This window comes from Geotrypetes seraphini, chromosome 2, assembly GCF_902459505.1.
Source record: "Geotrypetes seraphini chromosome 2, aGeoSer1.1, whole genome shotgun sequence".
In the NCBI taxonomy this organism is placed as follows: Eukaryota; Metazoa; Chordata; class Amphibia; order Gymnophiona; family Dermophiidae; genus Geotrypetes; species Geotrypetes seraphini.
In genome coordinates, this window is record NC_047085.1 from 426149478 (window position 1) to 426173715 (window position 24238).

At 43.5% G+C, this 24238-nt stretch overlaps 1 protein-coding gene across 2 annotated transcripts in view; it reads left to right on the plus strand.

The window, feature by feature from the left end:
* The window catches only part of MINDY3 (MINDY lysine 48 deubiquitinase 3), a 394770-nt gene that overhangs the window by 345201 nt on the left and 25331 nt on the right, over positions 1 to 24238 (plus strand). For both annotated transcript variants that reach the window (XM_033931199.1, XM_033931200.1), the window contains one exon: positions 2967 to 3039. In XM_033931199.1, coding sequence (XP_033787090.1) covers positions 2967 to 3039 — 73 coding nt within the window. The remainder of the gene's footprint in view (positions 1 to 2966; positions 3040 to 24238) is intronic.

Genomic DNA, 24238 nt, shown 5'->3' on the forward strand with positions numbered 1-24238 from the left:
TTGTCAGCTGTCCTGGATTATCTGTTGTACTTGTCTGGCGCTGGGCTCAAGTCCTCTTCGGTTCAAGTCCACCTTAGTGCCATTGCTGCTTTTCATCAGCCAATTGACGGGAAGCCTATCTCTGTTCATCCTGTGGTTTCCCGCTTCATGAAAGGACTTTTCCACGTACATCTGCCCCTTAAACCTCCTCCGGTGGTTTGGGATCTTAACGTGGTCCTTGCACAATTGATGAAACCCCCGTTCGAGCCGCTAGCACGGGCTCACTTAAAGCATCTTACTCGGAAAGTTGTGTTTCTTATTGCTCTCACTTCTGCCCGTTGAGTCAGTGAGCTTCAAACCTTGGTAGTGGACCCACCTTTCACTGTCTTCTATCACAATAAGGTAGTTCTCCGTACCCATCCTAAGTTCTTGCCTAAGATTGTTTCTGATTTTCACATCAACCAATCTATTGTTCTTCCTGTATTTTTTCCGAAGCCCTATTCTTAGCCTGGTGAGGTGGCTCTGCATTCTCTTGATTGTAAGCGTGCGCTGGCCTTCTACTTGAAGCGCACCGCTCCTCACCGTACTGCTTCCCCGCTGTTCATCTCTTTCGATCCCAATCACTTGGGTCGCTCTGTCTCTAAGCGGACCATTTCTAACTGGTTGGCTGCTTGTATTTCTTTCTGTTATGCTCAGGCTACCGGGTTGAGTCACAGGCCACAAGGTCAGGGCGATGGCGGCGTCTGTTGCTTTCCTCCGCTCCACTCCCATTGAGGAAATCTGTAAGGCTGCCACTTGGTCCTCGGTTCATACATTCACCTCGCATTACTGTCTGGATGCTTTCTCCAGGCGTGAAGGCCATTTCGGCCAATCTGTTTTGCAACATCTATTCTCTTAAATTGCCAACTCTCCCTCCATCCCCATTTTAGTTAGCTTGGAGGTCTCCCACATGTAGAAAATATGCTGCCTGCTTGTCCTGGGATAAAGCACAGTTACTTACCATAACAGGTGTTATCCAGGGACAGCAAGCAGATATTCTCGCAACCCACCCACCTCCCCGTGGTTGGCTTCTTTGCTTGCTATCTGAACTGAGGACACGCTGAGGAGATGCATGCCCTAGGCAGGGCGGGAGGGGCATCGCATGCGCAGGCCAGTCGCAAGCCTGAAGGTCTTCGAGCAAGTCTGCTTGCGAAAACGTCCGCTAGGGGGCTCTGTCAGTGATGTCACCCACATGTAGAGAATATCTGCCTGCTGTCTCTGGATAACATCTGTTACGGTAAGTAACTATGCTTTATTACAGAATGCTACACAGAAATATCATGCTAACAGAATACCGCAGTCACACATAGCAGGAATAGGGTTAGGGGAGTGCAACTAGGGCAACTGCCCCCCTGGTCAGAGAAAGCCCTAAGCCACTGCCTGGACTTTGCAGTCCCCAGTTATATCTAACACCAGCTCTAGCAGGATATATATTTCAAATCTGATATATTCTAATCACAAAATAGAAATAAAATTATTTGTTTCTATCTTTTGTTGTCTCTGGTTTCTGCTTTCATCTTCTTTTCACTCTCTTCCATCCAGCGTCTGTCCTCTCCATCTTTTCAATCCAGCATCTGCTCCTTCCATCTACTGTCTGACTTCTCCCCCTTCCAAATGGTATTTGTCTAATTTCTATGCCCCTCTCCCCTTTCCATCCAGCCTGTGCCCCCTCTCTCCTTTTTACATGATTCATTCCAGCTTCACTGCTCTCTTCATTTTTATCTCTCCTACACCAGATCTAGCATCTTTGTCCCTCTCTATTTCTCTGCTGATCCCCCTTCCCATCTCATTCCTGTCTATCCCCTTCCCCTCCTCTAATCTCCCTGCCAGCTGTTTCCTTCCTTTTTCCTTCTCCCTTCCCTCCTCCCCCTCCAGCAGTAACTCTCTTCCCTTCCCTTTCCCTCCTCCCCTCTCAGCAGCATTTCTCCTTCTCCCTCCCTCCAGGTCCAGTAGCAGCTGTCTCTTTTTTTCCCTTGCCCAGCAGCTTCCCAGACTTCTTTCCCGCCCCCCCCTCCCAACAGCATCTCTCCTTATCCTTCCCTCCAGGTCCAGTAGCAACTGTCCCTTTTTTTTACTATGCCCAGCAGCTTTCCATCCTCTAACAGTGGCTTTCTCCCCTCTCAGCAGCTCTTCTTACTTGCCAGCGCAGCGATTCAGGAAGGCAGCCTCAGGTCCATTGATGGGTCGTGCCACCTCTGAGGAAAGAGGAAGTTGCATCATCAGAGGCGGCCGCGACTCAGCAAAAGCCCCAAGGCTGCCTTCCTCAATCGCTGCACTGGTAACTAAGGAGAACTGCTGGGAGGGGAGAAAGCCACTGTCCATGATCTTGCCGGCCCTGCGCGGACCGGCAGGAAATTGAAGATGTCGATCTCGCCGGTCCTGTGCGGACTGGCAGGAATTTTCTGCAGTGTCTTAGAGGAAGAGGTAATGGTTACTGCAGATGGACAGACTGATTGGGCCATTTGGCCTTTATCTGCCATCATGTTTCTATGATTTGTCAGTCAAGAAGGGCTTGTGTCAAAAGTACACTGAAGCCATCATGAATTTTCCACATCTGTTGATATAGTGCTACCAGCTGTACATAGTTCTATATAAATTCATATAATAAATGGGGCCTAATTCTTGAAGCATGTAGTCTAATAAACAGAAGAGAGACAAGAATAAAACATACCTGTATGAGGGGTCATACTAATATAGTAGCAAAGAAATCAATTGTTTTTAAAACATAGGTTCTTTCTGCTCTGTTGATGCTATAATCCAAGCAGAAGAAAAGCAATATTTTATTTTTTTAAATGTATATTTTTATTTAAAGTCTTGACTTTTATATTTATTACATAAACTAGAAGTTAAAAAAAAAAAAAAACATTTAGGAATATTTGCAAAACATCCAAAAATTGGCACTTGGAAGTTTTTCTCTGCAAAACATCTACTATTGTGTACTTCTACAGATAATGGATTTATACCAGATACGGTGTTAGAGGATGTAATGAAGACTCTTGATCTTGTGTCAGAACCTGAGTAGTAAGTCAAATGTTTTTTTCATAACCATTGTTAAAGTGCTTTTTATTTTCTAAGTGATGTTCTCAGAATATTTTATACAATACATGTATATGTTGATCACTATCATGATATTGAAGAGGTCATTTTAGAATGATTAGGCAGCCTACATGTGTTGAGTCATTATTAGAAAGGCCTCTGCTTACACCTCTGTATTCATAGTATACATGGATTTCAAAGGGGCATGTTCTGATATGTGGGCAAACTTTTAAAATACAGTAAAACCTTGGATTGCAAGTAACTTGGTTTGCAAGTGTTTTGCAAGACAAGCAAAACATTTGATTAAATTTTAACTTGATATACAAGCAATGTCTTGCAATACAAGTACATACAGTATACACACATCACAACTGAGCGATGGTTCTTCTCTCTCTGACGCAGTTCTTCTCTCTCTGACGCTGCAGTGACTGCAGTGACTGTTCTAAATGAGTGAGGTCTTGCAATATAAGTATATACAGTATAGTATACACCCATCACATCATCACAACTGAGCCGATGGTTTTTCTCCCTCTGACACTGCAAGAGTGTAGTGACTGTTCTAAACAAGCAAAGTATTGCAATATGAGTACATATAGTATACATGTGTAAGATCATCACAACTGTGCCGATGGTGCTTCTCTCTTTGACACTGCAGAAGTATAGTGACTGTTCTAAATGAGCGAGGTCTTGCAATATAAGTACGTATAGTATTTTGTATTAAAGTTTTGGGGTTGTGGAACAAATCATCTGAGTTTTCATTAGTTCCTATGGGAAAATTTGCTTTTATATATGAGTGCTTTAGATTACAAGCATGCAGTAAAGAGTTTTTGGAGGAGACTTTCTACATGGATTTAGAGCAGGGGTGCCCACACTTTGTGGGCTTGCGAGCTACTTTTAAAATGACCAAGTCAAAATGATCTACCAACAATAAAATTTTTAAAAAACACAAAGCACACTGTACGCAGAGAAAACGTTAATTATCATTTATATTCCGCGGGTTTTCAGAGAGGTCAAGGCAGATGACTTTATGAAATGTCACTTCAGTAACAAATATACCCCCTCCCTTTTTACTAAACCACGATAGCGGTTTTTAGCACAGGACGCTGCACTGAATGCACTGCGATGCTTTCAATGCTCATGGGCTCCCTGCACTAAAAATCGCTATTGCGGTTTAGTAAAAGGGGTCCATAGTGCAAATATAGACAGCAGATATAATTTCTCAAAACAGACACATTTTGATCACTAAATTGAAAATAAAATCATTTTTCCTACCTTTGTTGTCTTGTGATTTCATGAGTCTCTGGTTACATTTTCTTCTTCCGACTATGCATCCAATATTTCTTCCCTTCTTTCAGCCTCCTGTATGCTTCCTTTCCTCCAGACCTCATTCCCTCCCTGCCCCCTCCCCTTTCTTTCTTTCTGTCTCCCTGCCCCCTTTCTTTCTTTCTGTCTCCCTGTCTTTCTCTGTCCATGCCCCCTTTCTGTCTGTCTCCATGTCTTCCCCATCTGGGGATGTGGGAGGGGGATCCAGAAATGGGGATTGTGAGGGGGATGTCAGGGAGGGTCTGGGGATGTTGGGGGTCCAGATATATTGGGGGATGTGGAGGAGGATGGGCATGGGATGTTGGCAGAGGGGTGTAGGGCTCCACGGCTCAGCTGATCCTGGCAGGAGAAATCCCCATCAGCTGAGCTGTAGGAATCCCCCAAACTGGCTCAGCTGATGGGGATTCCTCTGCCGCGATCAACTGATGGCAAGCCCTCAAAGTGCTGTTCCCCCCCTACCATCTATGGATGGTGGGAGGGGATCATGACCACTGAAGAAGTAAGGAGGGGGTTCATGCCTTAAATCCTCCAGTGGTCATTGTGTCAGTTTAGTCACCTTTGGGTCACTTAGACCTTTTTTACTATGGTCTAAGTCCCAGTGTGTAAGTTCGGCCAGGGATGTCCTAGAAAACCTTTGATGATTGCTTCAGGACGTCCAGTTGGAAGCCCACCCGATTCCCACCCTTAATGTACCTCCTGAAACGAACAGGATCCGTTTCTAGGCCCCGAAATCGTTCTGCAAACATTCTATAATCTATTACAGACGTCTGGAGGCAGTTCCCCTTAGAAAGAAAGAATACCAGATATTTCCAAAAGGATAGCCTGACTTTATTTCCAGAATTCATTTGGTTATATTGGGTCAGTGGTAATCCTCACAAGAAAAGGGGGATGGACAAGAGAGGGGAGAGGGTGTGTGAGCAGGATATGTACTTCATTGTTTAAATCTTAAAGGTGTTAAGAGCTGTGGGGGGTTGAGCCTTCATGTCTCAGACAACTAACCTAGTTAACATAAATTAAATGACCTCTTCCCAAACCATTAAGAGAGTAAGCACCCAACATTCTACATTTGATTACTTCCAGCATGGACAGAGACAGAAAACTTAAAATGTGTCCTTTCATAGACAGAGACAGAAAATCTATCCTTTCATTACAATCCCCTCTTACGTCATGAAAATGACGTCATAAATGCACAGCATGAGCGTGGAGGGAGAGATATTCTAGATATGTCTCTTGAGGAGGGGTTTTAGGGGCTGCAATGAGTCAAACAGCACAGGAACAGTCTCTTTTACCCACCCCTGCATCCAACTAAAATACAGATCCCAAGGATTAGATAAACCAGAATTACGTTTAAGTTCAACATTCTTATTGATAGTAATAAGGGACTCAAACCTAGCCTTAACCTGGTCTCGGGCCTTGAATTCATCTGGGACCCCTATCTCATCTATGTATAGCTAAAGTGCACTGGCCTATCTACTGGCTGAGTAGTTTAACACGGAGCCGGAGGTCTCCACAGAGTCAGTAAATATCACCTAAAGAAAAATCTAATGCTGCAACAGTGAAGCATATCTATAATTTCCAAAAAAAAAATACTAGGCTGTAGTTAAATTTCCAGTATGCCTCGGACAATAGTTTCTGATTAATACATTAACACATTTTAGCTAATCATGATTTAATCAGGACTACTTGAAACCGTCTTCCTGCCCTCAGGGTCTATCTGCATCCCCATGCCAGAGTCAGATTGATACAATTTCCCATAGGCCTTTGGTGACACCAGCTATGCCAACCGAAAATGCTGAACGCCTGTGGTACCCTTAGCCAGCTTGCCTCGCTTATGCCTTGCCAATCTCTAACAGTATATCATAGCTGTCCTCCAAGCTATGAAGATGAACAGTTCCCATTATGAGTTCAAACCTCTGTCTTAGGTCGTATAGGCCATAATCTGGGCGGGGATCCCAGTATGCCCATATCTTACCCGTCGTTGAGCGAGTGAACGTGCATAAGGGTTGTAGGAAACTTTCTCAGGAGGCCCAGGCAAAAAGATACAAAGATGTCATAAGAGAGTATGTAAGTATGGGATAATATTATCTCTGACCCTGGTAATGGTAATGCAATAGGCCATGCCAAATTAAAACCAAATTAGAACCAAATTAGCAAGTTGTCAGAGAAGATACTGGAAATTCATGTATAACTGCCTTAAAAGCTAGAGGGAACTTTGTGAGAAAAGAAATGTACACGTGTTTCACTCTACAGCAAAGGAGAATCATAACAATACATAGCAAAATTTGTAGAATAGTTAAGATAGGATGAATTAAAACATTAAATACATGGTTTGTAGTGGGTGAATACCCAAAGAAAAGTTCCCAAACTGAGACATGAGCATCTCGGAGCAAATTTTGTGCAATCTGTCCATTTTCAAAAGTGATAGTATGGTTCACTTCTTTGGAGGTTTACTTAAGTTGTTCAATAAAGTTCAGCAGCTTATGAAATGTCTCATTGCCCATACCAAGAGGTAGTAGATGTACAGCATATGAAATAAAGTCTGAAATGTCCATAGAATAGGTTAAACAGGAGGAATTGTACAGCAAAGCGTTCTTAGGAAGGTGGCTTTCTCCGATGAACAGGAAACATTGTGTACAGCATGTGTGGAAAAGTCTTTGCAGTCAGGGTGCAGGAAGATGAATTAGTCCAGCAGGAACCAGCAGTCTCTTTAAACTGATGAGGTTCACACTTGAAATGAAAGGATGTTTGCACAGGATCTGATGTTTGCACAGGATCAGTCAAGTCACTGGAAATTAGTGGTGTTCACCCTTGAGATGAAATGATGTCTGTGCATACAGGGAGGGATTTAAAAAGAGTCCCGATATCATTCAGCAGCTGTACTCCAGTGTGATCCAAATAAGAGATAGAAAATGGAGGAGAAACCATGTTGCCTGTACTGAATGGAGAGAGAGAGAGAGAGACCAGGTTGCCTGTACTGAATGTGGCAACATGTGACAATATTAATACATTTACTTGTTATAGTTAAGGCAAAAGAGAGACAATATTCAAGTACTTAAGGTTCTTAATCAGACATTTCAAAAAGATATGTTTTTGTGTGCTGCATATAACTATTATGGCACTTCAGAGAGACCATAATTCTGTACTGAATGTATTTAAAAAATTATGTCAGTCAGAAATGTGTACTGAATGGTTCATATCAAGTGAGCACCATAGAATAAACACTGTATAGATATAGAATAAAACCTTTTCTTAAAAATATAACCCCTAACTAAGCTACATTTAGTATATGCAAGTTATAGGGAAAAAAAAGAACATTGCGCATTTGGGCTAGTAAAAAGTGGGAAAAGAGCTTGCTCTAGAAATGGCCAATATTATGTATCCTGGGGTACCCCTCAAACCAAAACAAGTAGACAAAACACAGACCACATGGCATAGACAAAACACAAAACACTAATTTTTCTTCCATCTGTCAAGTGTTCAGGGCTGAACTTATCTCTGGAAATAAACACATTGTTATAGAAAAACAAAACAGAGATGAACACATGACTAAAGTGTATGGACAAATAACGCATAGCATAACCATCTCATATTTAGAAAAGCTAATGTCTCTTTGGATCGTCTTTATCTCTGCAGTGACAAAGAGGATCCCTGGAAAACACCAGAAATATCCTAGTGCCAAAACTGGGATGGGCATGCATATATCCGAACCGCTGCTAAGAAAAAGAAAAGAAAAACACATTTTAATTTTGCAACATCCTAATTTCAGCTAAAACAATAGGAAGGAATTTTTTTCCATTCACAAATGTGCCAGCTGTGGCTTTCCAGATTTTATCTTTAATAGTCCTGTTCATGCGTTCGACAATACCGAAACTCTGTGGGTGATATGGGAGATGAAATTTCCACTCAATGCGGAATGCGATAGCTAAATCTTTGCATACTCTGGCAGTGAAAGCAGGACCATTATCTGTTGATGTGTGTGGGACATCCCCACCTAGGGATGATTTCGCGAAGTAAAATGTTCACCATAGTCTGAGCAGTTTCATTTGTAGTGGGAAAAAACTTCAGGTTATCGGGAGAACATGTCAACAATAACAAGGGCAGCTGGTATACAGGGTTTCCCCTCTTTGCACCAAAGTCCGTCCGAAGGGCGGCTTTGTGCACCGGCCAGATGGGCATTGATTAAGCCAGTGACCAGGGTCTCCGCAATTAAAACATCCAGTACTTCTGGATGGATTATTACCATCTCAATCGGAGACAGGGGCCCGCCCGTTACGAAACCCGTGACCCCTTCTTCCGCGAGGAGCGGACAGGCGCAGTCCCCAGGTAGGTAGCTGGCCCTAATAATGCAGGATTTCCCAAGGCTTAGAGATCTCAAAGCGTAGGAGAGTGTTGCGTAGTGGTTAGCGCTACAGCCTAAGGAACCTGAGGCTTGGGGGTTCAAACCCCGCACTGCTCCTTTTTTCAATCTGAAATTATGCACGAGAACTAGTGGGCCATTCTGAAATCATTTGTTTGACCAGAATCTGCAAAGGAGAACGGAGGTTAGAAAGGAAAGTCTGAATAAGTAGGGAATCCATATTTGTATGGGCACTAAGACTCATTAAGCCTCTTCCACACCTATCAAGCTCTGTCTGCAATCCTGATCGAATCACATTGGATTCCTGTTACTCATCGCATTTCCTTTAAAATCCTACTTTTAGTTTTTAAAACACTGTCTTTGAATGAACCCCAATTCATTAATAACTATTTACTCCCCATAGTATATCACTTTCTTTAAGGTCCATGGAACACCTTACCTCAGCATGTAAGAGAAGAAAATGACCTAAACCATTTTAAAAGCAATCTGAAGAGCTTCCTTTTTAAAGACGCCTTTAATTTATTTATTCCCTATTCCTATTGCCCTCATCATTCACGTCTTCCCTTGTGTTCTATTAATACAATTGTAGTTCTGCCCTTTCTTCCTTATGCATCTGTTAGTTTGTATGTCAATATGTCAGGCTCATGTAATTTACTATAAATAAGCATATGTGTACACCTTTTGTTTTTTATGATCATATTAGCACTATAATTAAATCTACATTTTACAGATTACGTAGGATACGATCTATTGCAAAATTCCTATGTCAGAACATATCCATTAAACTCATCACTAAGTCTAGAAAATATGACCATGTTACACCCCTTTTGATAGATGCACATTGGCTTCCAGTTAATTTCGGATAACGTACAAACTCTGTCTGCTTGTTTTTAAATCTCTTCTTCATAAGACCCCAGCATTCATATTTAAACATTTAATTCCATATCATTCAAACAGAACCCTGAGGTCTAATGAGCAAAACTTATTAACCATTCTATCACTTAAAATTATTAACACTAGACGTCAATTTATTTTTTTTCTGTAACTGCTCCTCAAACTTGGAACGATCTTCCCATTTATCTGCGGAATGAGCGCGATTTAGGAAAATTTAAAAGCAATTTGAAAACATTTCTTTTTAAAGATGCTTTTAATATTTAATTAAATAGTTCTTAATTTGGTGATGTTATTTTACTGTGTTATGCTATGTGTTAATTGATTCCCTTAATGTATTTTTTCCTTTGTTTTACTTTTCTCTATCAATTATATTTCTAACCCTTATCTTACCCTATGTCATGAGTATAAAATATTATGTATTAGTTTTTACCCAATGTTATTATTTAAAGTTTGTTTTGTATTGTATTGTCCTTTTTTTTTTTTTTTTCCATTATTTTTTATTTTCTAATTTTTCATAAAGTGTACATAATAATAAATTACAATTGATAAATGCATATTATCACTTTTATATCTAATACATTATATATCTGAATTTGATTTTCCCCCTCACCCTCCCCCCTCCCTTTCATTACTTTAATATAATATTTTAATTTTCAAATTTTTATAAAAAGTATACAACATATTAGAATACAATTGATAAATATTCAATAACTTTTTTTATATCTAATACAATATAATCTAAACAATTTTTGTCCCATTTCCCTCCCCTCACCCTTTTATTACCTTTTATTCATACGTTACATTTTGTATAATATATTATAACATACTATGTATAAATTAATTTTTCTTACCCCCCCTTTATGTGTGTCATAAAAAAAAAAAAAAAAATCCTTAAAAGAAGAAAAGAAGAAGAAAACATCATATTATTTATTCATTACAGTATTTTGTCAATGGCCCCCATATTTTTATAAATTTATTATATGTCCCCTTTTGTATTGCTATTGTTCTTTCCATTTTAAAAATATGACATATTGTATTCCACCAAAATGTGTAATTTAGGTTGTTGTAATTTTTCCAATTGTTAGTTATATGTTGAATGGCAACCCCTGTCATAATTAATAAAAGCTTATTATTTTCTGGTGAAATTTGACTTTTTATTCTCATCATTGTTCCAAATAAAATTGTATCATATGATATTGCAATATGATTTTCCATTAATTTATTAATTTGTGGCCAAATTGAATTCCAAAAAATTTTAATATAAGGACAATGATATAATAAATGATCTAATGTCCCTGGTTCTAGATTACAGTGCCAGCATCTATTAGACTTAGAACTGTCTAATTTTTGCAAACGAGTAGGGGTCCAAAAAGCTCTATGTAATAAAAAGAACCATGTTTGTCTCATAGACGCTGACACTGTACATCCCATTCTCCAAGACCAAATTAGTGGCCATTGAGATGCATTAATTTGATGTCCAATCTCAATGCTCCAAATGTCTCTTAGTATTGTATTGTCCTTATTTGACTATAGAATTTGATTAAGCGATTAATCAAAAATAATAAACCTGAAACTTGAAACTTGATTTGTAAATCGCTTAAAAATAAACTTGAAATTTGAATCTCACAAATTTCCATATCTTTCTTGCTCTATCTGTAAAACTAATTCTGGCCCCTGTATTAATTAAAGTTAATTTATCCTGACCCTCTTTAAGACAATTGCCTCCAAATTATTCAAAATACTGCCATTAAAATCATTTCACCTTAAAAGCTCAAAAATTTGATCATGTCACCTAATAAACTTGAAACTTGATACATAAAACCATAGCTTCCGGTCTACCTGATTTCATCAACAGGTTATTAATCTCCCACAACCTGCATCGCACATTACATTCTTCTTATCAAAACCTGTTATCCATTCCCTCTTTAAAACACCTTGGCACCGTGCATACTAATAAAGTTCATCACTTGATAAATTTAAAACTAGCTTGAAGGCCTTTCCTTTCAAAGACGCATTTGGAGTATAATAGTCCTTTTAAGGACTATAATGGGACTTTGCTCCTTGCTTTTCTTATTCATTTTAATCTGTTTTGCTTTGTTTTTTAAATATATGCCTTTCTGACTGTCTGTTTTAATAATTACACAAATGTATTTTCTACCCTTTTTCATTTTGTTTCTGTAAGTTCCCCAAACAAACCTGAAACCTAAAACGGAATTTATTTTTTATTTTTTTCTTTTCTTTCCGGCGACACAGCACAAGAAAAGGCAGAAATTTAAACCTATAAGCAGTGCAAACATATACGGGAAAGACAAGTGCTGAAAAGTTCTCAGCCGGCCTTTGTGCTGAAAAGTTCTCAGCCGGCCTTGGTTCACTCACATTCAATTCATATCAAGCCCCACAGGGTTCACCACTCTCACCTACCCTATTCAACATTTACATATCCTCTCTAGGACACCCACTGCAAAAACCAAACCTGATCTAATACATATTGTGACAGGGAAGTGCCTGTCAGCAGTTTAAACCCGGTTTTAAACCCTGCCTTGCAAAGGGCTGTCCCTATTCCTAAGCCCAGGAAACTGCCTAGTAACCCTGTGCCTATCACTAAGAGCCAACAGGCAGGGCAAGGCAGAGAGGCAAGGACAGAAACCATAGCGTTCTTTCTCCCTTAGTCTAACTGTGAACTAGTATGAATAAATTACTTGCCTGTGAAGATAGGGAAGGAGGTGAGAACCTGTAATTAACCTCTCCCGAAAGCCCGCACGGAACCCAGAGTCCCGAGAATTCCCAACCCTGAAGCAGGAACTCTGGGAGGGGACCAAGAGCAGTCCGAAACGGCTGGGTAACAAAGCTCCCCAACCCCACCCTGGGAGCCCGGGGGAGCGGGGGCACTGGGCTTCAGGTGGGACAGTGCCAAAGCTTCCCAAAGATCTTTCAAACAGAAAAAGCAAAATCAGGAGAAAACGTTTTTGGTTTTATTTTTTGGCTTTTCTGCCTGGACAGCAGGCTGGACTGTATGAAAGTATGCTTTTGTCCAAGTATCCTCAACACAGAGGGACTGCTGGAACCCCAGTGCTGCAAACTGAGGGAAATAAAAGAAAAGCTGAACTCCACAACCAACGCAGCCTCCACCAATTACCTCACTGTTTCCCAGTGGGAATCCTCCTGGGAGCGCTTGGTCCTTACGCCTGGGGCGGGAGCTGGGTTGCCAGCGCTAGGCTTAACCCCGGCCCCGCCACAATATATGCAGACGACATCTCCATCCTAACAGCATAACAAATGAAATCTCAAAATACATTACTCATAATGACTGAAATAGAACATTGGACAAGCAACTTCAAACTGAAACTTAACACAGAAAAAACAAAAATCTTCCTTGCAAGCCCAACGGATAAAATTACCAATTCAACGCTACACATAAAAGACCATGATTACCCAATTACCAACTATTGTAATATCGTTTATTTGGGTATCATTCAGAACTCAGCTGTCCGCTTGATATATGGATTAAAAAAGAATGACCATGTCATCTCCCATCACAAACCACTGCACTGGCTGTCAGTCGAGGCAAGAATATTATTCAAGTTCTCCTGCATATGTTTCAAGCTAGTCACATTAATAAAGCCGAACTAACCTACAATGCCTTTAGAAAACTCATAAAAACTACCCTATTTGACAGATACATCACCTAAACAGAACCTCACCAAGCACTCTTTCTTTTCATAATGCTCTCTGAAATCCTAATTCGTGCTGTTTCTGAATCTCTAAACAAACTGTACATTGTAATTTTTTCCCTTTTTTTTTTTTCAGGAAAGCTGTGATTTTTCTTTACAGGTCAGCTCCGAAATTCTTAGCAAACATTATATTTTGTAATTTTGATTCCTAATAGAGTCTCTGTACTCTCTACTCCCTCCACATATTGTAAATCGCTGAATGTTCAGCTCTCTTAAATGTAAACCGCCCAGAGTCGCAAGATTGTGGCGGTATAGAAGAACAAAGCCATTACCATTATTATTATTATTACTGAAGCGAACAAAGTCTCATCTGTCTAGGAGGTGGAAAATCTTAAGTGTCTTTATGACCCATTAGAAAAACAATATCACAATGCAGGAATTTTTTCAATAAAAAAAACAATGTAACAATGCAGAAATTTTCGCTTACCTTACCTTATAAGCGAGGTACATTAATATACAATATAATCTTATACTCTATAAAATCTTATCTAAGCAATAGACGAGAAAGCGCATGCAAAGAATAGCACAGATGACAGAATGCGCAGACGTTTCTATAAATCCACAATAGAGACTTTCCAAAAGTCTTCACTTAATTTCATTCTTCCCGAAAGAATGGATTTTCATGGCGGGAATTTACCGAAAACTCCACATTAATATTTGTCCTTGCCAAAAGGACAATAACCGCGGCGGGTTTACCGAAAACCCTACAATTTAAATAAAGGGTTGGAACATGATGCCAATACCTGTGAGTATTAAAGAACAGAATTCAAAATTCAGAAATACTCACAAAATATTGGCAATGTCAAGTCCATCCCGGACGTAGCCTCCAAATTGAAACGAACAGGATCCGTTTCTAGGCCCCGAAATCGTTCTGCAAACATTCTATAATCTATTACAGACGTCTGGAGGCAGTTCCCCTTAGAAAGAAAGAATACCAGATATTTCCAAAAGGATAGCCTGACTTTATTTCCAGAATTCATTTGGTTATATTGGGTCAGTGGTAATCCTCACAAGAAAAGGGGGATGGACAAGAGAGGGGAGAGGGTGTGTGAGCAGGATATGTACTTCATTGTTTAAATCTTAAAGGTGTTAAGAGCTGTGGGGGGTTGAGCCTTCATGTCTCAGACAACTAACCTAGTTAACATAAATTAAATGACCTCTTCCCAAACCATTAAGAGAGTAAGCACCCAACATTCTACATTTGATTACTTCCAGCATGGACAGAGACAGAAAACTTAAAATGTGTCCTTTCATAGACAGAGACAGAAAATCTATCCTTTCATTACACCTCCTAACACGCCCCTTTGAGCTCTGGATGCACAGCAGGTTAGAAGTGCTGCTGAACTTCCAGAAAGTTTGTTTTGATTATCGGCACTTGGACAGCCCTGCTATTAGGATATCCAAGTGCTGACTTAGGCAGGTTTTTAAACATTTTAAAGTTTTGATTATGCCCCTCAAAATGTATAGTCAAAAATTTGTTTACGCTTCTAATAGTCTTTATAGCATGGTGATTATACATGACATTTTTCATACCACAGAGGTAGTTATACATTGTAAGGTCAGGGTTTGGTTTATTTATTTGGTTGGTTTGGTTTATTTATTTATATCCACCCTTATCTAGAGGTTGTTAGCCTGGACTTCTAAAATAGCTATGTTTGAAGGTTCTTTCAAAATTTAATATATGTAGTTGTAGTTTGAATCTCTGTGGGTAGAAGTTTCTATAGTTTGGTATTATCCCAGGACAAGCAGGCAGCCTATTCTCACATGTGGGTGACGTCATCCACGGAGCACGGATGCGGACAGCCTCGCAAGCAGACTTGCTTGTAGAAAACTTCAGATGTTTCGAGTCTGCCGCACCGCGCATATACTAGTGCCTTCCCGCCAGCAAAGGGCACGTCTCCTCAGTTTTCTGCGGAGCCGAGAAGTCCATCTTTGACTCTCTGCGCTGAACTTAGTTCACTTCGTGCCTTCTCTCACCATGGCTTGTGTTTTATTTTTCTTATTACCGTGTCACTGTGTTTTTTCTTTTGATTATTTTTTTTTTTAAGTTTTATTTTTTGTCGACTGACTGGTGGAGCCTGCCGCACGCCCTCAACCTGCGGGCATCAACTTTGCGGCAGCTATCTTTCCTTCTATGTCCCAGCCAGTCGCGAGCTTTAAGAAGTGTAGCCAGTGCCAGCGTGCGATCTCCCTCACTCACCCACACCCCTGGTGTCTTCAGTGCCTGGGGCCTGACCGTTGCCTGGAGTCGTGCGTTCGCTGTGCTACCCTTCAACCTCGAGCCCTCAAATGACGTCGAGTTCAAGTGGAGAAGATTTTCAGTATGGAAATCCCTGCTACACCTTCAACCTCTGACTCGGTCAGACCTGCTGCGGGGTGTCCTCCTGCCTCCATAACTCCGACCTCGAGTCTCATTAGGCCTTCCTCATGTGGAATGTCCTCTACCTCGAGTAAATCTGCCAGGTCTTCTCCTGAGCTTCCCTCAGGTCAGATACCTCAGTAGACGGTTCTGGTGGTGGTCCTCAAGCTACCCAAGCATCATTCCTCCAAGTCGAAGCATGCTTCCTTTGCCACTTCGGAACCTTTAGCCTCAGCAAGTGGTCCAGTTTCAGACTCGGATCCACAATTGCAGGCTACCATCCAGACCATTTTAGAGCGGGAATTTGTTCAGTTACTGAGCAAATACAGTCCTGCTTCTCATCCAGCAGTCCAGCCTGGGAACTCAGCAAGCTCACAAGAGGTCAAATCCTTGCTTGTGCCTCCAGCTGAATCTACAGACTCTATGCAAGGAGTCAAGTCTTTGCAAGTGTCTCGACTGGAATCCTCACTCTCCATACAAGGAGCCGAGTCTTTGGGAGTGCTTCGAGATTCCTTGATCCAAACCATTGAGTCTATGGGGCTTTCAGTCCTTTACCCTCACCAAAGGCATTGCCCGTTTTGAGACACAGGTCGAGGCCCTCATCGAGGCACAGGTCCTGTTCCAGAGAGAAGCCTTCCTTGTCCAGGCCTTCCAGCTCTTTGAGGCCTCCAACTCCTCGATCGAGGACACCAATAGCAGAACCTGAGGGCTCAGTCTGTCTATTCACTGGGATACCAATACTTCAGAGAGTCCCCACCTTCGTTCTCCACTTGAGGCGCCTCGAGGTCATCGAATCCCTCTCGAGGCCATGCTCTGGCAGATCAATTGTCCTTTTCCTCCTTCCTCCGTCAAATGGCTGAGGACCTGAATCTTAAATTGGACGCTGGTTCTAAGTACTCTAAGGAGTATTTAGAGGAATGAGAATGCCTCGGCCTCCTGTGGAGTCTCTCAAGCTCCCTCTTAACAGGCTTCTGTCTCAAACTTTCAAACGAAACCTGGAGACTTCTTATGCTATCCCTGCTGTTCCAGGCAAGTTGGAATCGAAGTATAGAACTCTACATTGCAAGGTCTTTGAGAACTCCAAACTATCTCATCAATCCCTTCTTGTGGAATCAACATTGAAAAGGAGTCATCCTTCCAGGGTCTATGCTACCGTACTGCCTGGCAGAGAGGGCAGGATCATGGACAAGTTTGGCCGTCGTCTTTATCAAAATTTGATGATGGCCTCCAGGGTTTTAAATTATAATTTTATCTTTACTACTTACTTCAAGTATTTTATTGATATACTCCCTGGTTTTTCTAAAGACCTTGGTCAACACAGGCTTTTAGAGTTTCATCAAGTCATTGCCACTTTGGCACAGCTCAGGTTGCATCTTCTTCACTCATCTTATGATGCCTTTGAACTTTCCTCCAGGGTCACTACATTCTCGGTAGCGATGTGCCGTCTGGCCTGGCTTCACACCATCGATATGGATCCCAATCTTCAGGATCATCTGGCTAATATTCCTTGTGAGGGCAGTGATCTCTGATGAATCGATAGAGGAGTTGTCTGAGCATAAGAAATATTTTGCTTCCATTGTCAGACCAAAGCCTAAGCCAGCTCCTGCAAAGCCTTCTCGACCTCTTCCATCCTATCAGAGGTGTTATCCTCCAAGGGCAGCTCCTTACACTCGAGCACCTCCCAAGAAACAACAGCAGAAGCAACAGAAACCTCAGCCTTCTGCTACACCCAACGCTTCTCAGCCTTTTTGACTGTCTCACACAGAGCATAACCTCTGTCCTCTCCTCTCCCCATAGGAGGTTATCTCCATCATTTTTACCATCGATTGGAAATCATTACATCCAACCTCTTGGAGCTGTCAATAACCACGGAAGGATACTCTTTGCATCTCCCCAAAACCACAAACTGCCTCAGTTATGCTCCAGGATATACTCTCCTCATCGCCTCGAGACAGATGCCTTTCTGTTGGAATGGACGACTCTCTTCCTGTATGCATTTCCTCCATTCCCTCTCATTCTCAAGACTCTTGTCAAGCTCAAGAACGATCATGCCACTTTAATTCTGATAGCTCCTCGGTGGCCCAGGCAACCTTGGTACTCCCTTCTACTTCAACTCAGCAGCAGGGAGCCATACCTTCTACCAGTTTTTCCATCTCTGCTTACATAGTACCTGGTACCTCTCAACTTAACTCCTTTTCAGATTTATCAGCCTGTTCAAGACATTTTAGAGGCTTCCAGAAAACCTGCCACTAGACAATGCTACCACCAAAAATTGACTAGATTTTCAACGTGGTGCATCTCTCATAACAAAGAGCCTCGAGATACCTCTTTGTCTTCCGTCTTGGATTATCTTTTGCAGTTATCTACCTCTGACTTCAAGTCTACATCCATTCAAGTCCATCTCAGTGCAATTGCTGATTTCCATCAGCCTATTGAACCCCTTTCTGTTCATCTGGTGGTTTCCAAATTTATGAAAGAACTTTTCAGTGTCAAACCTCCTCTCAAACCACCTCCAGTGGTTTGGGATCTCAATGTTGTATTGATGAAGCCTCCTTTTAAACCAATGGATTCGGCTCATCTGAAATATCTCACTTGGAATGTGGTGTTTCTCATTGCCCTCACATCTGCTTGAAGAGTCAGTGAGCTGCAAGCTTTAGTTGCTCATCCATCTTTCACAGTTTTCCATCATGACAAGGTGGTCCTCCATACTCATCCTAAATTCTTACCTAAAGTGGTTTCAGAATTTCATCTCAATCAATCCATTGTACTTCCAGTGTTTTTTTCCAAGACCTCATTCTTATCCTGGAGAATCAGCTCTTCATACTCTGGACTGCAAACATGCTTTGGCCTTCTTCTTAGAACACACCAAACCACACAGATCTGCTCCTCAACTTTTTGTCTCCTTCGATCCAAACAAGTTGGGACATTCAATTTCTAAGCGAACCATCTCCAACTGGATGGCTGATTGTATCTCTTTCTGCTATACCTAGGCATCTACAGAGTCAAGTCACAGCCCACAAAGTCAGAGCCATGGCAGCTTCAGTAGCTTTTCTCAGATCCACTCCTATTGAGGAAATTTGCAAAGCTGCCACCTGGTCCTCGGTTCATACTTTCATCTCTCATTATTGTCTGGATGTTTTCTCCAGACGGGATGGCCATTTTGCCCAGAGAGTATTACAAAATTTATTCTTCTAAGTTGCCAACACTCCCTCCATCCCATTCTGGTTAGCTTAGAGATCACCCACATGTGAGAATAGGCTGCCTGCTTGTCCTGGGATAAAGCACAGTTACTTACTGTGACCGTTGTTATCCAGGGATAGCAGGCAGCTATTCTCACAACCCACCCATCTCCCCTGGTTGACTTCTCTGCTAGCTATCTGAACTGAGGAGACTCGCCCTGTGATGGGCGGGAAGGCACACGTGCATGTGCAGACTCAAAACTTCTGAAGTTTTCTACAAGCAAGTCTGCTTGCGAGGCTGTCCGCATCCGGGCTCCGTGGATGACGTCGCCCACATGTGAGAATAGCTGCCTGCTATCCCTGGATAACACATGTTATCCCAGGACAAGCAGGCAGGTATTCTCACAAGTGGGTGACGTGATCCAACGGAGCCCCGATGCATATGCCTCACAAGCAGTCTTGCTTGAAGAAACTCGAAGTTTCGAGTCACCCGCACCGCGCATGCGCAAGTGCCTTCCCGTCCAGCATAGGGCGCGTGTCCTCAGTTCTTACTTTTCCGCGGAGCCGAGAAGTCCGTCTTCAACTCTGCGTGAAGTGTTTTCACTTTTGCCTTCTAAAGTCCTTGGTTTTGGGTTCTTTTTCTCTTAATCACTGATTTTCGTCGTACTTTTCTTGTTTTTCAAAAAAAAAAATAATAATTTCTTCCGTCCATTCGACTGGGCAGGCCACGTGGCCGCAGCCCCGCGGCCTCGATCTTGCGGCGGAGCTTTTCCGGCCTATGTTCCGAACTGCTACTGGTTTTAAAAAGTGTTCCAAGTGCCAGCGCGCGATTTCACTGACGGACCCTCATCGACGCTGTCTTCGGTATCTTGGGCCTCAACACCTCCCAAAATCGTGCCGGCCTTGCTCAACACTTACAGCCCGTGCTTTCAAGCATCGTTGCATCTTGTGGGAGCAGCTCTTCAGCATGGAGTCTTCGATGGAGCTTTCGTCATCGAAGGGTGCTTCACCATCGACCTCACCCGAGGCTCTCCAGGCTTCCACATCTTCTACTCCGAGCCTCATCAAACATGCCTCATTTGTACCATCTCTGTCTTCGACGCCGGCTGCGGTGCCTTCCTCTGTCTCTTCAGGTCAGATAGCACAGCAGCCCATTCCCCTGGTAGTGCTTAAAGTGCCCCAGGCTTCTAAGTCCAAGCACTTGCACACTGCATCGAGGGAGCACGAACCCCGTGCAGGTGGTCCCGTTGGAGACGCGGGTCCATCCTTGCCGGCTTCATTCCAGACCTTACTTGAGAAGCAGTTCATTCAGCTCTTTACCACAATGGGGCCGAAGCTTCTCTCTCAAATCCAGCCTGGGCACGCGGAGGTCTCCCGCGAGGTCGAGCCGCCTCCGGTGCCCCAGCAGTACGCACACTCTCTACAGAGAGCAGAGTCTCTGCGAGTGTCTGGTCTGGCATCGATGCATGCATCGCAAGGAGCAGAGTCTTTGCCCATGCCTCCATTGGAACCAATTCACTCAATGCAAGGTGTAGAGTCTTTGTGAGTGCCTCCATTGAAACCTATCCACTCGATGCAAGGGCTTGAGTCTTTGCGAGTGCCTCGTGGTTCTTCCAGTCAACCACCTCTGCTTCGATCCACCGCTTCCAGCCCTATCCACTCTCTGGGGCCTCAGCAAAGACACATTCGCCTCATGTATCGAGGCCTACTTCGAGGCACAGCTCGCATCATCGAACGAGGCATTCTTCGAAGCACTCATCCAGGCATGCCTCGCCTCATCGGAAGCAGCCTTTCTTCAGTATTCTCCACCGGCTACTTCGCCTCCTCCACTGCCGGATCTCGAGGACACGGTGGGGTCTTTTTCTCCATCTAGATCCCCATCCTCGTTGGATCAAGAGGCCTCGACGTCCTCGAGTCCCTCTCGAGGCCCTGCTTTGGCTGACCGGCTGTCTTTTTCCTCTTTTCTTCGTCAGATGGCAGCTGATTTGGACATTCAACTGGACACTGGGTCCAAATTTTCAAAGGAGTATCTTGAGACCATGCATCTCCCTCAACCTCCTGCAGAATCCCTCAAGCTTCCTCTTCATAAGCTGCTGGATCAGACCTTTGTCCGCTGTTTGGAGACACCCTATTCCATCCCCGCTGTTCTGGGAAAATTGAATGCCAGATACCGCACGGTCCATCATAAGGGGTTTGACGGTGCCCAGCTATCCCATCAATCCCTTTTGGTGGAATCTTCATTGAAGTTTTCTCACCCCTCCCAGGTATATGACACCGTTCCACCTGGCAGAGAGGGCAAGACAATGGACAGGTTTGGCAGGCGCATTTATCAGAACTCTATGATGACGTCCAGAGTTCTCAATTATAATTTTCACTTTATTACCTATTTTGAATTTTTCCTGTCTATCCTACCCAAGTTCATGCCCTACTTGGATTCTCGAGCCCATTTTGAATACCAGGAGGTCCTGGCTTCGTTGTCCCAACTCCGGTTGCAACTGATGCAGTCCTCATATGATGCCTTTGAATTGTCTGCTCGGGCTACTGCTTGCTCAGTAGCCATGAGACACCTTGCGTGGCTCCGGACCATTGAAATGGACCCCAATCAGCAGGACAGGCTGGCTAATGTCCCGTGCGCTGGCACTGACCTCTTCGATGAGTCCATTGAGGCGGCGACTAAGAAACTTTTGGACCACGAGAAGTCTTTCCAATCTATTCTCCGTCCGAAGCCCAAGCCAGCTCTTCCTCGTCCTTCACGCCCGCCTTTGATTTACCAGCGGCGTTTTCCACCAAAACAGGCTCCTTCCATCCGTCAGCCTGATAAGAGGCAGCATCCCCAGAAGCAGCAACAGAAGTCTCAACCGTCTTCTGTCCCCAAGGCTCCTCAGCCTTTTTGACTTGTCTCTTTCAAAGCATAACGTCAGTCGTTCTGCCTTTCCCCGTTTTTTCCCCCTATCGGAGGTCGTCTCCTTCATTTTTACCACCGATGGATGACTATCACCTCCGACTTCTGGGTCCTTTCCATCGTAAGGGAGGGATACTCTCTTCAGTTCCATCAAGTTCCTCCGGAGCATCCTCCAAGAGAGTATCCTTCCTCCTCTGCCCAGACCGCCCTTCTTTTTCAGGAAGCTCAGGCTTTGCTGCAGCTCCGGGCTGTCGAGCCTGTTCTTTTGGCTCAACAGAACAAGGGTTTTTACTCCCAGTACTTCCTTGTTCCGAAGAAGACGGGCGATCTGCGTCCTATTTTGGATCTCAAGGTGCTCAACAAATATCTGGTCAAAGAAAAGTTTTGCATGCTGACCCTGGCATCTCTGTATCCCCTCCTTGAGCAGAACGACTGGTTATGCTCTCTAGATCTCAAGGAGGCCTATACTCACATTCCCATTCATCCGGCCTCCCGTCAATACCTCAGATTTCAGGTGGGACATCTTCTTCATCAATACTGAGTGCTCCCTTTCGGCCTGGCATCGTCACCCAGAGTCTTCACCAAGTGCCTGCTAGTGGTGGCCGCAGCACTCGGGACCCATGGTCTTCAGGTGTTTCCCTACCTGGACGACTGGCTCATAAAGGATTCCATGCCTCAGGGAGTCGTCCTGGCGACTCAGTGCACTATCTGGTTCCTGTAGAGTCTGGGGTTCGAGATCAACTTTCCAAAATCACATCTGCAACCTTCCCAGACTCTTCCCTTCATCGGAGCTGTTCTTGATACTATTCAACTCAGAGCGTTCCTCCCTCCACAACGTCTGGAATCTCTTCTCCGTATTTGTCATTCAGTGTCCTCTCGCCCATCCATCTCGGCGAGACACATGATGGTTCTTCTGGGCCACATGGCCTCTACAGTACACGTGACTTCTTTTGCCAGACTTCACCTCAGAATTCCTCAGTGGACCCTGGCATCTCAGTGGACGCAGGTTTCCGACCCTCTGACTTGTCACATCCAGGTCACTCCTGCTCTGACACAGTCTCTTCGCTGGTGGATGCTCTCTTCCAATCTATCCAGAGGCTTACTGTTTCACACGCCCCCCCTCCCCATCAAAAGGTTCTCATGACCGACTCTTCGACTTACGCTTGGGGGGCTCATCTAGATGGTCTCTGCACCCAAGGCTATTGGACCAGTGCGGATCGCCAGTGCCACATCAATCTGGAACTCAGGGCGATTTTCAATGCTCTCCATGCTTTTCAACATCTGCTTCAAGACCGAGTAGTCCTCATTTGCACAGACAACCAAGTCGTCATGAATTATGTCAACAAACAGGGAGGCACGGGATCGGCCTCCCTCTGTCAGGAAGCTCTGAAAGTTTGGGATTGGACAATTCACCACAACACCTTCCTCAAAGCTGTCTACATTCAGGGGGCAGACAATACCTTAGCGGACAACTTGAGTCGTCTTCTACAGCCTCACAAATGGACTCTCCATTCCACGCCCCTTCATCACATTTTCTCTCTGTGAGGAACGCCTCAGATAGACCTCTTCGCAGCCCCCCACAACTTCAAACTGCCTCAGTTCTGCTCCAGGATCTACACTCCTCATCACCTCGAGGCAGATGCTTTTCTTCTTGACTGGACTAATCTATTTCTATATGCGTTTCCTCCATTTCCTCTCATTCAAAAGACTCTAGTCAAGCTGAAGTCCAACCATGCCACCATGATTCTGATTGCTCCTCGGTGGCCCAGACAACCTTGGTACGCCCTTCTACTTCAACTCAGCAGCAGGGAGCCTTGCCTTCTACCAGTTTTTCTCTCACTGCTTACACAGCATCAGAGATCTCTGATTCTTCCCAACCTGCAGTCTCTCCACCTGACAGCTTGGTTCCTCTCAACGTTTGGGACCTCTCCAGTTTTCGCAAGCTGTGAGGGATGTTTTGGAGGCTTCACGGAAACCTGCTACTAGACATTGCTATACCCAAAAATGGACTAGATTTTCTACTTGGTGTTTTTCTCATCATCAGGAGCCTCAACATTCCTCCTTATCTTCTGTTTTGGACTATCTTTTGCACCTGTCTCATTCTGGCCTCAAATCTACATCGATATGAGTCCATCTTAGTGCAATTGCTGCTTTCCATCAGTCCCTTCAAGGGAAACCTCTCTCTGCTCATCCTGTGGTTTCTAGATTCATGAAAGGACTTTTCCATGTCAATCCTCCTCTCAAACCGCCTCCAGTGGTTTGGGACCTCAATATTGTTCTTTCTCAGCTTATGAAGCCTCCATTTGAACCTCTTGACAAGGCTCATCTGAAGTATCTCACTTGGAAAGTGGTGTTTCTCATTGGCCTCACTTCTGCTCATCGAGTTAGTGAGCTTCAAGCATTGGTTGCGGATCCACCTTTTACAGTGTTCCATCATGA